Source organism: Lycium ferocissimum, chromosome 2, assembly GCF_029784015.1.
Source record: "Lycium ferocissimum isolate CSIRO_LF1 chromosome 2, AGI_CSIRO_Lferr_CH_V1, whole genome shotgun sequence".
NCBI lineage: Eukaryota > Viridiplantae > Streptophyta > Magnoliopsida > Solanales > Solanaceae > Lycium > Lycium ferocissimum.
The window spans coordinates 58,506,953-58,523,001 of NC_081343.1; the positions used below are offsets into that span (position 1 = coordinate 58,506,953).

The 16,049-nt window shown below is 37.3% G+C and overlaps 2 protein-coding genes across 2 annotated transcripts; both read right to left on the bottom strand.

Moving 5' to 3' along the window:
- Positions 1–1,227: 1,227 nt before the first annotated feature.
- LOC132046333 (uncharacterized GPI-anchored protein At1g61900) lies at positions 1,228–13,532 on the bottom strand. The gene is made up of 8 exons (XM_059436932.1): positions 13,176–13,532; positions 11,477–11,656; positions 10,698–11,300; positions 9,049–9,294; positions 8,915–8,926; positions 7,605–7,748; positions 7,460–7,504; positions 1,228–1,782 (listed from the first exon to the last, which is right to left on the bottom strand). The coding sequence occupies exons 1-8, from the start codon at positions 13,237–13,239 to the stop codon at positions 1,706–1,708; spliced, it is 1,371 nt and encodes a 456-aa protein (XP_059292915.1). The 5' UTR covers positions 13,240–13,532; the 3' UTR covers positions 1,228–1,705.
- LOC132046335 (uncharacterized) lies at positions 1,789–6,506 on the bottom strand. Its single transcript, XM_059436935.1, has 2 exons — positions 5,538–6,506; positions 1,789–5,458 (listed from the first exon to the last, which is right to left on the bottom strand). The coding sequence occupies exon 2, from the start codon at positions 4,920–4,922 to the stop codon at positions 4,248–4,250; it is 675 nt and encodes a 224-aa protein (XP_059292918.1). The 5' UTR covers positions 4,923–5,458; positions 5,538–6,506; the 3' UTR covers positions 1,789–4,247.
- Positions 13,533–16,049: the final 2,517 nt, after the last annotated feature.

Genomic DNA, 16,049 nt, shown 5'->3' on the forward strand with positions numbered 1-16,049 from the left:
GTAAGACTTATTTGTTTAAAGGCACGTGACATTTTTTTAATTAAAAAAAAGCTAAATGATTTTTAAAAAAATTCTGTCAGTGAAAAGGGTGTATTTGCACCATTTGTGTAATGACGAGTATATTTGCACCATTTGTGTAACGGTAGGAGTATATATGCACCACTTTTTAAACGAGAGGTATATCTGCTCTAAATCACAAAGTTGCGCATATTTACACCTTTGTCCTTTTATAATTGACTATATGAATCCTTTTAAAATGAGGAAAACAACAAGAGATGTTGAACAGAAGAAGAGTACCTCCTTAATTATTGTGTTCTCCAGTTCAACTTGGCGCTTCTTGTTGTTTGAAAAGAAGAAGACATGGACGAAATTAACCTAATATGCAACAGCCATTTGCCTTTTTTAAAACTAGCCGCTTTGCACCTCGATATTCTTTTTTTCTATATAAAAATGATGCGATAGTAACGGTTCGTACCCGTAATTTGACTCGTGTATGTCGATTTGTTATTTAATTATCAAATCAATCAGCAACCCTAAAGATGCCCAATATTTGACCGCGGTACAGGGGCGAAGGGAGATCCGAACCCCCTTCGGTGAAAAATTATACTGTTTTATGATTAAAATTATTTTTTATATATACATAATAGACGTTGAACCCCCTTTGACTTGCTCGTGTGTTTACATTTTTATATTTTGAACCTCCTTAGTGAAAATCCTGATTCCGCCACTGCCGGGTACATGTATGATAAGATTAAAAAATATATAAAGGTGCACACTATTGATCTTAAACAAAGTGACAATTATTCGTCATTTCGTTCAGTAGACGGAGTTACAGTTTCAGACCATTTTGAGTAATCTTAAGATTTACGAGTAATATCTTAGTCCAGAAAAGAATGACAAAATTTAAAATGCGAGTTTTTTTGGAAAATGGTAATGTTAACTCTTACTCTTTCTTTGCCGCTAAGCGTTTAGGAGATGAGTAACTTTATTTCGAAAGGAGTCCAATGAGGTAATAGCACTCCCGCGGAAAATAAATATAATAGGTAAACTAAAAATTCGGCTATGATCAGAAAGTACAGTAGAACTTCACATTGTCATTGTATATAACATGAATTCAAAAACGAACAAGTAAAATGCTATGTCTAGCCAATTGAATAGGAAGTTGCTAATCATACAGGGTGATAGGAGAGTACATTATCACTTGAAGAGGCTGCAATTTGCAATACCTTTGTCAGAAACAGATAGTATAAGTTTGGTATTGAAGCACCTAAGGTTCTGATGCATAACTGGAAAACAAAAGATAACTGATAAAGAAAAACAGCATTCCAACCCCTCTAAGGTCTTTTACTCATACAGGACCTACACCTAATACATTAATGTTTTCTTAGGACTTTGAATTTCAGTCATATACAAGGCAAAGTTTTTCTAAGTGGAATAATTACATGGAATTCAACCTCCTCTGAAGTATTTTTACAAAATTTTCTTATTAAGCAAGAATGAGGAATAAATATGGTCGGAAAACTCAGCCTTGATATCATCTCTGAGTGGGATTCTAACTGTGTAGCATGATTTTCCAGATTTTGTACACATTAGACTTGAGGAAAATCAGAACCTTCAGCACTATAACTTAAAGAGATTCGTTTCTCGTATCACCAATTCATTAGATTTGCTCACCATGAAGGTTAGTTAAGTAGGAATGGCAGCATTATGTGTAAAAGAGGCTTCCAAGAACAATCAAGGCCAGAAGACACAGATGAGACCTGATGCTTAAGCTGTTCAGACCTGACAAATTAACAAGACTGTATCAATGAAAAGCTCATCAACCTTGATAAAAGATAAACTAACACACTTTAGTCTATTTCAAGCAGACAAATTCAAGTGAATCTGCAACCAAGTATAAACTCACTTAGAGTAGAAATAAGTTGATGGCATTTGAAGTCTTTATTTATTTGTTAAACCTTTTCTCCCAATCCTCCAGAGTAGCTTTAAATTTGCTTTAGGACAACAGTGCTCAGTACATAATCAAAAATAGCTTCTTCTGTTTTTGTAAAAAATAGTACATACTCAAACATACTACTAGTAAAAAGCATTTCAATGAAAGTAAAAACTAGGTGTATCCTAATAAAAAGATGATTCATGATGTTCCCCATATCCATCCTTCTTCCCTTGTGTGTCTACATACACATATTAACTACCATTGCTAAACAAAATTGTCGATCTTACCCCAGGGTATTTCAAAGAAGTTAAATTTTCTGTTTCTTTCAACAAATACATGCAAGTTAATGTTTTTCCACATTTGTATAGCCGAAAAAATTTCGTCGAAGAAATATTCCTGTCTTCGGTGACTTTGAATGTGGAAACTGCTTTGAAAGCAATTTCCACCAAAAGCAAGGCAAGTGGTGTCACTTATGCGCATAAGTTCACTCTTCTTTACAACTATTCCAATTATTACTACAATCACTTGCTTCAATCAACATTTAGCTATTGTTGCAACTTCTAATACTCAAAAATATCGCCTAATCGCGATCCTTGTCCTATAAAACTACACATATAATACAACATGTCACTTCCCACCTCTGCTTCTACTGGGAATTGAAACTACAGCTTCTTAAGCATCACTTGCAGAGCTCAATTGAGGATGAAACAAGAAGCAGACAATCATAGGAGTGATAGGAACTTTGATGTGGGAGATTGGGTGTACTTTAAAGTGCAACCTTACAGACAAGTCGCCATTTCTAATCAACCATTTCATAATTTAGCTGCCAAGTATTATGGACCATTCCAAATACTGAAGAGAGTGGGCCCTGTATCCTATACACTTTTGTTTCCAGATTCTGTCAAAATCCACCCTACAGTTCATGTATCCTTATTGAAGGAATGTTATGCAGTACCATCTCAAATTGCATACCCTCCTGTGGTGGATGTTGCTAGTCCCTACTGCCCCAAAATTCATTTTGCATAAAAGAATGGTGAAGGAAGGCAATAAGCTGTGGCCCAGGTTTTGGTGAAATGCCATGGTCTTACAGCTGATGCTGCTACTTGGGAATTTGTCAATGTGCTTCACACAAGATTTCCAAGTTTTTTTTTTTTTTTTTTTTTCTAGAGCTAATTTTTATTAATCAATAAAAGCAAACCTCAAAGAGAAGAGTACAAGCAAGGGGGGCTAGGTCTTACCTTACTAATCCTAATGAGGTAATGAACCTCTACTAATTAACAAGCATGAAGAAAATAAGAGCTAGAGAAAACTAGATATTCTCTGATCATCACAGAGTTTATAATGCACTCTATGATGATATTGCAAATGAGCGTGCTTAAGAAATGCAAAAATAAAAAAACTAAGAATAAAGTTGAGTTACCAACCTCAAACTTTATTTTATAAATGTATGACCTAAAAAAGATAGTTTGCCCGTCTAAAGTAACTTGAAGTATTTTCTTTTTGTCTTCTTCTTTAAATCTGTCCAACAACACTTGATAGTTCATCACTTCTTAGATTTATTGGATCTTGTTAAAATTGTTGATACTGTCATATGATTCTGCTTTGCTAGTCGCATCGGTAGGTGCCTTGGAACAAATTCCTCGTTCACCTTACCATCCCAACTATGTTGCCTTCCATGTGTCTTCTTTTTGCTTTTGTTGCTTTCACTTGTTTGTTACCTAGGTCAGAGATCCCCATCCTTAGCCACCTTATCAAAGCATATATCCAGCATATCATCCTCATCATCTCCATCGAACATGTCATAGCCCAAGTCAATATCATAAGTTGTAGTTGGATTAACTCCTGAAACTACAGCTCCTAGCTCAGGGCTCTTTGCCAATACTCCCATATCCTTGGTGGTAATGGACAAGCTCTTTTTAGAGTTATCAATTGCATTCAATGTATCTCTCATTGTCATAGATGGATTTGCCTGAAGGCACAAATACGGATGCTTGAGGACTTAACTCACTCCTAGGAGGAGAAGTAATATGCTCCTCTTCCTCAAATGAATCTGCCCACCTTGGAGGGCTCGTTTCCAGTGGCGAATCCAGGATTTCATGAGGATAGGTTCACCATTGCTTTAGAAAATAATGGCAAAACTTAAAAAAGCTGCCGAGTACAGGGATTGAATCCGTGACCTTCGAATACAAACATAACCTTTGACCGATGCTCCACTCGGCCTTATTATGACCATGTGTTCACTTAGTTAATATTAGATATATTTTCAGAATTATACACATAATATATCGAGATTAGTCGAGTGACCATGTGTTCACGTGATCCAAAATTTACACACAAATTCGCCCCTGCTCGTTTCCCCTGGGTTTTCCTCCGAAACAATCAAATCGTTTGTAGATTGCACAAAAGTGGTATTTTTCTCCACACAATGCTCCAGCTGAAATTTTTCAGTACCGGACAATGGTTCAAAAACATTTTGAGTCGGTAGAATTAAATTAGGATCGACGCACAACTGAACATTTCCCGTCGCACCCTTTCCCCGACTTGGGGAATTACTTTGACTAGCCGAGGAACCAATACGACTTCCCCCTGAATTTTTGTGTGCAACCAATGTCCAATTTCTAGTTCCATTCTCGTTTTCAACTTGCAAAACATGCTGCCCAGAATTTTCAGCAGCATTAACATCAACTGTATCAATCAGTTTTTGCCCCGAATCAACTCGTGACGCATCGACCCCAACTCTTGGTGTTGCCCCTGCTTTTTCGATTGCATTGCTATTTAATTGCTGCCCAGATTCTTCCATATCAGTAGCACCAATATTAAGAGCCACTAATGGCGATTTATCTGCTGTAGCATCAACTGGTTTTGACGTTAAACCAGTATCCAAGTCCGCCTCCATTGTGGCTGCACGATTTTGCAATGGAATCTCTGAAACACCTCCTTTTCCAGAAGCTATTTCATGAACAATATTACTTGTATCAACCTCCATTGTGGCTGCACGATTTTGCTCAGAATTGGCAGCACCCAGTGCATCAGTCCAATCGACATTTGCGACTTCATATTGCGCTTTCGTAGCTTCTCTAACTGTCGTCAACTGCTGCCCAGAATTTTGCGAAAGCACCTCTGATACACCTCTATTTCCATAATTTTCACCTGATGCACGATTTTGCTCATAAGTGGGAGCAACCAGTGCACTTGTTCCTCCGTTTCCAAGTTGTTGCTGCCCTGATTTGCTATTCGACACACCATTCAAATTCGCAGCACTATTTTGAATTTCAAATAATGCATTACTAACAGTGGGACCGGAAAGATCTACTCCTTTTACTGTTTAAATTTTTTCCCATCTAAAATTGTACGCAAATCACCTTGAAATTTTTCAACACTTCCATCTTCATCTTCCCCATCAGCTTGATTGTTATTTTTATGTCTTTTCGATATCAGACGACAACTACCTTCATCATGACCTTGGTGCTTACAATAGTTGCAATACAGAGGCAAATTATCATATACAATCTCCTGGAAAACCTCGACAACTTTACCAGATTTTCCATCCACGAACTGCAGCCTTGTACGATTTGGAAGCTTACCCATTGGATCGAGAAACCTCGACAACTTTACCAGATTTTCCATCCACGAACTGCAGCCTTGTACGATTTGGAAGCTTACCCATTGGATCGAGTATGACTTTTACCCTAGCTGTGCTAGGTCTTGACTTGATTTGAGTTGCTTTATCTATAGCTATTGGTTTCCCAACTGCGGACGCTATAGACAATAGAGACTTCTTTGCAAACAAATCAGGAGATAAATCAGGTAAAGAAATCCATACCACAGCCTTAGTCGTTTCCTCCTTAGGATTAAATCCAATGGACCATGGAAATACCCTATATTGATGCTCTTGTCCATTGTAGAGAAGATAGTTAACTGAGCGAGATAAGGCTAGTACAAAATCTTCATATTGGTCAAACCTAAACAAGATTTGTCTTGGAGCAAGTAAACCAATTAAGCAATTGGCCTTGGTACCAAGATGTTTTGGCAGAAGTGACCTTAAGTCCTATAAATCTGGCGCTCCATGAGATAATTTAACCACCACTGCTTGATGCAATCCTTCTTCGATCGCAAAGTCTTGTCTGTCCTCCATTGAAAACGTGATGGTAGGTTCTCCATGAACTGTTTCGATTGGTTTTAGTATGGTTTTTGTGGTAACTTGGGCAGATTGTTTAGGATTTAGGAGAGTTGCATAAGAAGTGGATGTATTAGGGGTTGGATTTGTCTCTCCCACAGCCAAAGGCTGGGGAGAGGGCGTTGCAGCCATGGCTGCTCTAAGGTTTCTCCATCGTCTGGGAGAGGAGAGAGGAGAGAGCGGTCCAAGTTTTGATCCTTGTGGTCAAGGATCTTTTGCTGCAGGGAGCACTGATACATGATTTGTAATTGATGATTTCTGATTGAGTCACAAATACATGTAATTAGCTGAAACTCCAATTAATAAGGAATTTCCAGCTCATCAGTCAGTTTAGTTGGTTAATTCAGTTAGAGTTAGTCGAGTTAGTTCAAATGCAGTCTAGGCGGGAAATTCGGTCACATATAGGGTTGTAATCTCACTATTGAATTCATTCATGAATATACCTTTACAAATTATCTTGACTACAACTTCTTCTACATTCCTTACCCTCCATTATTTTTGGCTATTCCTGTCAAATTCATCCTATAGAATTCCTGTCATAGCTTAGAATCACTCGAGCTCTAGTTGAATTCCTGTGATTCTGATAACAACCCCAATCCCCCCTTGTCACTCATTTTAAATAATCCCATCTGAGATTCTAACAGAAGAACAAAGGCCTTGTATTTTCATGTCACAAAACTCTCCCTAAATCAGATTAGTTAATACAACTTAATCCCTTTTTTTTCTTCTTCATCCATTCTTAGCAGCTGGTTCAATGTCATGCAAGCAGTAACACCATTATGATTCACCTTTTCCATCAACAAAAACTTCCAGGCAAATACTGTTTTGATTGTTAAAACTATATGATTGTGAAGATATGGCGCTTGGGTCTAAATCAAGCCCAAAAACTAGTTCGTGAGGGGAGGATCACCCAAGATCATATAAGAGACCACAACTCATCCCCTCAACCGATTTGGGACCTAATACTCCCCAACATGCTCAGGACTCAACTGGAGCATGGATTACGGAGGCCCAACATTGAGAAATACAACAATAAGGATCGACGGTTCTGGTTCTCATACCATGTCACCTTGGCCTAACTTAACTCAAAAGCTAGCTCACAAGGGGAGGATTGCCCGAAACCATATAAGGAGCCCACGACTCATTCCCTCAACCAATGTGGAACTTAACAATGATAAATATTCCCATCAAGAAATATGATGTGAAATTGAAAACTATTTTAGCTTCCAAATTTTCTTTTACCCCTCATGTCCATATCTCGATAAGGTTCAAACTTATTACTAATGGAAGCACAAAAAGAACCAGCATACTATGTAACTGTAAGTGAGAGAGATAGATAGTCTTACTGATCTGGCCAGATGCTGCCGCAGGAAGTGCAGGAATTTTCACAGCTGCAATAGCAGAAAGTTGTAATAAGATCAGCAATTAGTTATGTAAGAAGAAATTTTTTGGTCACTGGATATATAATAAGAAGCAAGAGATCTGACATACTTTTATTGCATGACGAAACTGGTAAGTGAGAGAGGGATGGCCAAGGGGCTGGAATGTTATCATTTAAATCACAGACGAAGCTGATCCCCGTACTTTGGTCAAGTACAGCATCTGATGGTAGACTAGGCAAAAGACACCCAGAAACTACACCCACGAGAAGAGCAAAAAAATTCAGTTAATTAAAACTATCACAAAGAAAGTGACATAGGTAAAGTACATGATATAACACACAAGGAGCCCCATCCAAAGGAGGAAAATTAACATGTAGTACTTTCACAAAAAGAATGTTTTCCAACACAAAATGTAGATTTCTTCTCTCAGGTATGAAACGACAATATTGAAATTTCCAAACCTTAAAGACAAAGTCACTTTGGACTACTCGAGGTTCAAGAGTTGCCTGCTTAGTCCAACACATTGATCTTCAATAATACAGCCAATGCTCTATTAATTACTAATATACTTTTAGAGGGTGTTTGGATTGACTTATTTTAAGTGCTTATTGGCTTTTAAGCACTTTTCTAGTTTTTGTGGTGTTCGGCAAAGATAAAAAGTGCCTAAAAGCTAAGTTACTCGGAATCTCCTAAATTGTCGTCGGGTGTGTGTCGTATCCTTCAAAAGTAGTGTATTTTAGGAGGATCCGACACGGGTGCGGCAACACTTTTGAAGAGTCCAAGTAACTTAGCTTAAAAGCACTTATTTTTAGACCTGAAAAGTACAAAAATAAGCCAAAAGCCAAAAGTTGGGTATATCCAACTTATGGCTTTTAGCTTATAAGCTACTCCCTCGGATCAAAAAAAAATTTCACTTAGCCATTTGCACACCCCTTAAGAAGCTACTCACTCCAAGAAAAAAAAAATGTAAATTTACTAAACTACCCCTAATTAAATAGGCATTGGGATGTGATCACATAACACTTAATAGGGCCAAATCTGGAAAGATAAGGTTAATTGTTTCTTGGTTTAATAAGTGGACATTTTTTTTGACCCATGAAAAAAAAGGCTAAGTGGACACTTTTTTTGATCCGGAGAGAGTACTTTTTAAAAGCCAATCCAAACACCCTCTTAATCCATGATCATGTAATTGAATGTCTTAACCAACTCCTATCCACGTCCCATAATGGAATTTCTTATGCTTCAACAAAAGTCATTTGTGTGTTTTTGTGCGTGTGTGTTGGGGTGGCGTGGGGTTGGGGGGGGGGGGGGGGGGGGAATTGTTTTTCTTAATGCAGAGCAGATGCTTCAAATGATAAAGGACAGACGAAAACGTACGGCATAGAGATTAATTAAGAAACACGCAAGTAAGTAAATTACCTTCGGGTGCGACTGATGTAGTCATTTGAAGAAAACCAGCCCCGATGGATATGACAAAACAGAAATTCCAAGTTAGCTTGGTAGATTTGCAGGCAGCAAAATGCTCATAAAGTGGCATTTAAATAATAACTTACCTTGCACAGAGAAGTCCTTGAGGCTAATGTGACAAAGATTGTATATATTTTTGCTCACATTGGCTTTCTGTAACTTGACTCCAAGTGAAGCAGCACAATCCAAAGCTTGCAAGTTGGTTACAAAACTCTGCCTTTGTAAGTGAGACACATAGCTCTCAATTGTATTACAGCATGCTGTTTGGTTATTCATTCCATCTCCACAAGCCTTTGTAACATGGCTCGGATTAGGGAATACCAGAGGGCACACTGAAGGGGAGAAAAACAGATTACTAACTTTAAAACTATATAATACCCAAGACGAAAATGACAAAAATCAATGTAAGAGATTCTAGTTCCTTTAGCAAGCATGAGTGCATGACAATTTTTGTAAGATGAGTAGCTAACTCAAGTGAACTCAACGATAATCATATAAGTACAAATATGCTTGGGTGGGGTGACACTTGAAGGACAGGAAGAGAGTAACTAAATGAATAGGTACTTGGCCAACCTGGTTTTGGATTAAAATAGAGTGGCTTAAAACTAACTTAGAAACTATTCCAAGTTTATTATGACAGGAACACAAAAATATTTCCTTCTTCTCCTAGAGCTCAAAATAGTGAAGAACCATTCACCATTAACTACCAAGGAAAATTAATGATAATAAAATCTATAGTCGTTAATAGGGAAGTGTACTGCCATTGATTTATGACAAAATACCAATTCTAGAAGGTTTTTTATTTAGAAAAAGCTCCCAACTAAGGGTGTGTTTGGTATGAAGGAAAATGTTTTCCATGAAAAGTGCTTTCTTGGAAAATGTCTTCCAGTGTTTCTTACTTATTTCCTCGTGTTCGGTACATGAGCAAAAAATTTTATCCTAAAATTATTTGTATATAATCTAGACAAATACTATGGGAGGTGTGAGGATGAAGCTGAGGTGTCTTGGAGGGTGGGGAGGACACAATCAAGGCGGACTGCCCATGTAGAACTTGTTTTCCCTACTTCCACTAGGGAAGTCATTTTCCTCATTTTAAATAATGATTTTCCTAGAGAAAATGTTTTCCAACAATTTTGACCAACCATATGAGAAAATTGGAAAACATTTTCCGAGATGTCTACCATAGTCCCTTTTTGAAACCACGTCCAATCTAGTACCTCTGCTTTGCTCTGGTACTATTAGTATGTTAAGGTACTATGTTGAAGTGTGTGATCACCTCAACTAACAGTTTAAGCATCAGAGAGACACCCTTTTATTTACTTAATTATGTCTCCAACACATTAAATCGTCATAGCGAAAAGTCAGTAGAAAATAGACAAACCATCTCAAGCTACCCTCTCCTCATTATATCCTTTATGTGTACTACTTGAACTGTTAGACATGATCATTACTAATGTTATCCTATCCCATGCACTCGCAAAACCATTCTTGTGAATTATTTGGACCTTATGTCAGAACATTTACTAGCATCCCACCATCTCCTATTTTAAGAAAATTTAAGTATCTCCTCTGTATATTGGCATTCAAAATTAAAATTTGTTGTTCATATACAAATGCAACTACATGCTTTCTCAGATGGTCTTTTCATCATCAATGTAAAACTTAAGAACATATATAAAGAATAAGCAATGCAACTGTTAAGAAGCATAAGGAAGGACTTGTATGTATTCCTCACCTTTATTATTTTTGCAGTTAGATAGTCCTCTAAGAACATCTTTTGCACCTTTAGGGTCAAGTTTACTCGCCAGCCAACGGTGTGCAATCCTTCTGCAATCATTGACCCTAGTCGAGTGGTCAGACAGCACCTCAGCGCTTTCCATGCTCAGATCATATGCTTTTAGTGCAAGTTTTTTAGCTGCTTCTGATATAGCATTTTGGCAAGTTTGCTCGCAGCATTCATTTACAAGGTCAATCTTCCCGCAGGCAGCAAGTAGGCTAGATGAGTCCACTGTGGTTTCAAACTCACGAACATCTTTGACTGGGCAAGAACCTTCTGTAAGATTTGATGGATGGAGAGAGCATATGTGCTGTAAAGTGTCATTGGCACCCTGGCTTACCAGAATTTGCTGAAAATCTGAAAGGCAATGCTTTGCAAGTGTTCCATTTAAAGCAAGCATATTTGTGTATTTACTAGACTGCCCGATAAGAATAACAAGAGTTGTTTCTAGTTGTGGGCAACACATGACATTAGCCAGATACTCTGCAAATGGAGCAACACAATCAATTGATGTCACACCCATCATGCTTTCCACAGCATCAAATTTCAGCGTACAGAGTCCTGAAGAGTATGAAAGGAAGAGTCACTGACTGAGCTGACAGAAAATCAAGATCTATATGAGTTGTATATAATTTTTCAACTCTAAATTGGTCTAAAATTTGAAGTAGCCCCAGTTTTTTAAAATTTTGATCTTGCTCAAGCCTAAGAGATTATCATAATTAAATACAGAACCAGACCCGATAATTTTGGTAAACTGCTGTTTGTGAAAGGTGACCACGGAGAAGGTGCCAGAAGAGGGAGAAAGGGCTGAGGAGAAGCAGTTGGGGAGATCTCAGGCAACAGAGCATCCTCCTTTCTGTCCACATTTAAAGAGCCCTGGAGAGAATTTACTGAACTGCAACTGGAGTCCTGGAGGTCTGGACAATCAGAAATTCCATCAGAAATAAGGAATAGCATTGATTCCTCTTAGGAGATGACCAACTAAAAACGCTTACAACCAGCAAAGGCATACATACAGACTACAGTTACATATGTATCAAACCTACAAGCTAGTATCGTGAGCCTGTGCTCCCATGCACTAAATGGAAAAGATGTTAAGTGGCTAACAAGAAACCACTAGAGCCATCAGATAATATAGTCCCCCAAAGAAAAAAGTAGTTGCAGCACGCAATCAAACCTTTTGTGAATGTGACTTAACATTCTTAGTGTCTGTGAGATCTTGAAGATTCAGAAAAGTTATATACCTAGAGAAACCAGTATTTCTAGAACTTCATGTTTCACTTTGTGTCAATGAGTTGGTTAAATCTTACTGCCCACAACAGAAACTGCCTCACATCTCACTTTGTCGAGATTTAGCCCATTAAACCATCCTATATTTGCTTTTAGCAAAATTTTTATGCTCCCATTGTTTAAAGATTTCTACAATACAATGTAGAGGTCGAAATTCCTATGATTCTAAATAATCCCTTTCCTAATATCATAGTGCTTCGCAAGTCTCCAAATCATTCCAATACAAAGAGATGCATGGTATTCTCGCTTCTAAGCGGAAGCCTATGGAAGGTTAACATCATCCCAAAAGGAAATCTCTTGGCTCATCATTAGTCAACTTGTGGGGTGTAACCTACCCTGAAAACAACAACCGGAACAACTACTAGTAGTCTGCTGCCCTACCCCAGTATAGTTTGATGGACAAATCACTACAATGGCAGCCCAACATCGATCTTCTGATACTTCCGCGCGATACGAGCACATTGAGTCGGCATTCATCTATATGGGGTGTACCCCGGATTTTGCTTTTTTGATAATCAATAAGTTGTGTAGGCTTCGATACATTTATAATAGTGATCTTATCACTTAGCTAAATATATGTTGTAGATCACCTATAAACATTTGATCAGCTGAAAAATAGCTGCTTCAAAATAGTAACCAAGGAATTGTTCATTTGGTGACAAATCCACAGATGAGCATTTAAAATGAAAATACATAAAATAAATTGCACCTCCAGTGTATCAACTCAAACCCTAGAGTATGCCTAAAGAAGTGCAGTTCCAATCATCCAGTACAATTCTTAAGATCCATACATCTTCCATCCCTTTACAGGAAAAAACACTGCCATAGCAGCAAGACAACAATTCCCCCTACTGGAAGCTACTAGATAATCCAAATTTCAACATTACAGTAATCAGTGAACCACAAATAAAAAATAAAAAAATGTTTTGAGCTGAAATCCAGAACTAGAGCAGTATAAAACAGAAAGCTCCAGCTAACAGCATTTTCTTACTGTACTAAACCCAATTACCCAACACCCACATAAAGTAGAAAACTTTATAGAAACCCAACTAGATTTCTAGCAAAATTAAGCAATAACAGTTACAACAGCTACATATCATCCAAAATCGAAGTAAACTAAATTGGAAAAAATTCAAGAATACTTACAAAGAAGCAGTAGAAACGCATCTAGAAGGTAAAGCTTGAAACTTTGAGACACCCCACCTCTCATCCTTGCTAGCCTCTGAACCAAATCCCCAAATAGACCCCAATATGTAAACAGCAATAGAAACAAGAAAACCCCCCCAAAAAACAAAAAAAAAACAAAAAGTCTTGGTCTTTGAGGTGAGAAATGATGATGGTTGTTGTTAATGTGAAGAAAGAGTACAGTAGCAGTAGTAGTGGCAGAGTGCAGCCATGAATGAGGCTTGCTTAGTTGTGTGGGGACAAAAAGCAGTAATAAAGGAATAGCTGTCCTCCAAATTGTGCATGTGACCCTACTATTATTAATTTCATCATATAGAGTAAAGAAGAAGCTTGGATTTGTAATGTGAAAACTGAGATATTGACATGAGTGAGCATTAAAATCCATCAACTGCCTTGTTTTTTGGGTTCTAACCACTTGCTTGGGTCACGTGCTACTCACGCGAGATCTAGTAGTATCGTATTTCTCTCTCTCTGGATTTTGTGGTCTGGGTTGTGAGCTGTTAACGCAGGGACACGTGGCACCATCATTTTTAAATTACTACTAGTACTAGTATTATTAATTTCAGTTAAATATGGGACACTTCCATATGCACATAAATCATAATGTTGGTCTGGCCTTAATAGATTGTAAGTTAGGATTTCCAAAACTAGAAATGGATATTTAAGTGGCGCATTTGCACAACTTGTCTTTACTGATGTCACTACTTAAATTCAGTTCCTAATTACTCCCTGTTCCATATTTGTTATCATGTTTCGTTTCTCGAGAGTCAAGTTGAATAATTTTTGGAATTAAATTGGATTAGATCAATTCAATATTATAATTTAGATATTTAAAAACTACACAAGAATCTTGATTATAATTCTTCTCATATTAATATGGTGAAAATATATATGTCAAAATATTGGTTAAAGTTTATACAATTTGATTTTTAAAAAAGAAAAGTGGACAAGTAGTGTGAGACTGACAGGGTAGTAGCTTTAAATCTTTCTGCAAAGAAGGAAGTTGTCCAACTACTTTAAATGTGAAATTTAACAAACTGAACAACAGGGACACAATTTAGTGTGTTCTCGAAGAAGACCATATGTGCAAATTGTCTTGATAAAGGACACGGGTTAAATGGTAGATCATAGTACATTCAGGCCCAACTTGGGTGGCATATCATTTTTTTGCACGGATTGTTCCTCAGGCGCTGGTCTTTAATTTTTGTCCCTCAAATTGCTGATCTTTAATTTTAACCCTTCGCTTAAAAAGCGATCAAAAAAACTTTAAAATTTTGGGTTTAAATTCCCGCTCAATAAATAAAAAATATTTGCAAGGCAAGGCTTCGCAAAAATTCTGCCATATTTTTTTTTTTTTTACACTGCTGGAATTCTACAAAAGTTAAGGCCGAACTTTTACCTGAATAAGCCTAATTTTGCTACAAAATCTTTTATAATATATTTTTGTAATATTAAAATGCTCTAAAATCCTTCAATCCCCCCATTCATTTTAATATTAATAAGAGAGTTTACCAATTTTGAAGGTAGATTATTATGCGTAATGAAGGTGTAAAAATATCGAACCTCCACTTAGTAAAACAATAATCTTTACTCCAGAACCGTAGTGTCTCGTACTTGAACTATGACCGCTAAGGAAATAAAGAATTATTGGTCACACATAACAATCAAGGTGTTGACATGAGCCACGGCGCCCGCGCATTACGACCTTGTGCTATCCCGGTTTCATGAGTGCTTTTGAGAACGAGCCCAATTTTCATAGGAAGCGGCCTACTTCCACACTCACATAGGTGAAATCTGTCAAGGGTGCTTCCGTAACTTAGTACCCCACTCATATGAGCTACAGAATTTCATTAAGAGTTTATAAACTCAACTTCACAGACTATTACAAAATAATGCACTCACACCATACGGAGGGAATAAATAAAATAGTGCATTTTTCTCAATAAGTCATCATATGATTCGTTTTTCCCATTGAACCTGGTTATAGGATCTCTAGTCTCCAGGTTGGGTTTCCTCATATATGACTCATGAATTTATGGGCTTCAATCCCATCCCCTCACGTGCTCCGGACACTTTCTCTTGCCAAGGCCTTGGTTAGTGGATCTGCAAGATTATCACAAGATTTGACATAATCAACGTTAATGATACCACTTGTCAACTATGAACTCACAAAGATCTGTTTTCTCCTTATAGGTCTTTCTTCGTTGTAATAACGGTTTTGAACTCTACCAATCGCATACTTTATCACAATGAATTAAAATAGGAGGAATTGATTTTTCAAAATAAGGTATTTGAAATAATAAATCTCTCAACCAATTAAGCCTTTCACTAGTCGAAGCTAAAGCAATTAGTTCGGACTACTGCAGGTAGAGTTAGCAATAATAGTTTGCTTTTTGATTTCCAACAAATAGCACCACCGCCAAAGTAAAAATATAACCGGTGGTAGAACGGGAATCACCGGATAAAGTGTTCCAATCGCATCAAAAAGCCTTCGAGTACGGATATTTTTTATAAAACAAGCCATAAGATTTTGTACCAACTAAATATTTCATAACTCTCGTTATGGCATGCCAATGTTCACTACCTGGCTTGCTTGTAAACCTGCTAAGTACTTCAATCGCATACGCAATATCGTGCTAGTGCAATCGAAATACACAAATCTCAAACTTCCAATTAAGCTAGCATATTCCTTTTGATTTATCACATCATTTTCACTTTGAACGAAACAAGTGAACACTTGAATCAAAAGGAGTTACAACATGCTTGCAATCAAGAAAGTTATATTTTTTCAAAATTTTCTCAACATAATGTGACTGGTCAAGGAATATTCCATCA

Bases quoted from the DNA above. Each gene is read 5' to 3' on its own strand.
- LOC132046335 (XM_059436935.1), bottom strand. From the start codon at position 4,922: ATGGAGGTTGATACAAGTAATATTGTTCATGAAATAGCTTCTGGAAAA.
- LOC132046333 (XM_059436932.1), bottom strand. From the start codon at position 13,239: ATGAGAGGTGGGGTGTCTCAAAGTTTCAAGCTTTACCTTCTAGATGCG. The intron at 7,505-7,604 runs GTATGTCAGATC...CTGCTATTGCAG, and splicing joins AGTTTCGTCATGCAATAAAA to CTGTGAAAATTCCTGCACTT. The intron at 1,783-7,459 runs GTAAGACTATCT...TTAATTTGTCAG, and splicing joins GGCAGCATCTGGCCAGATCA to GTCTGAACAGCTTAAGCATC.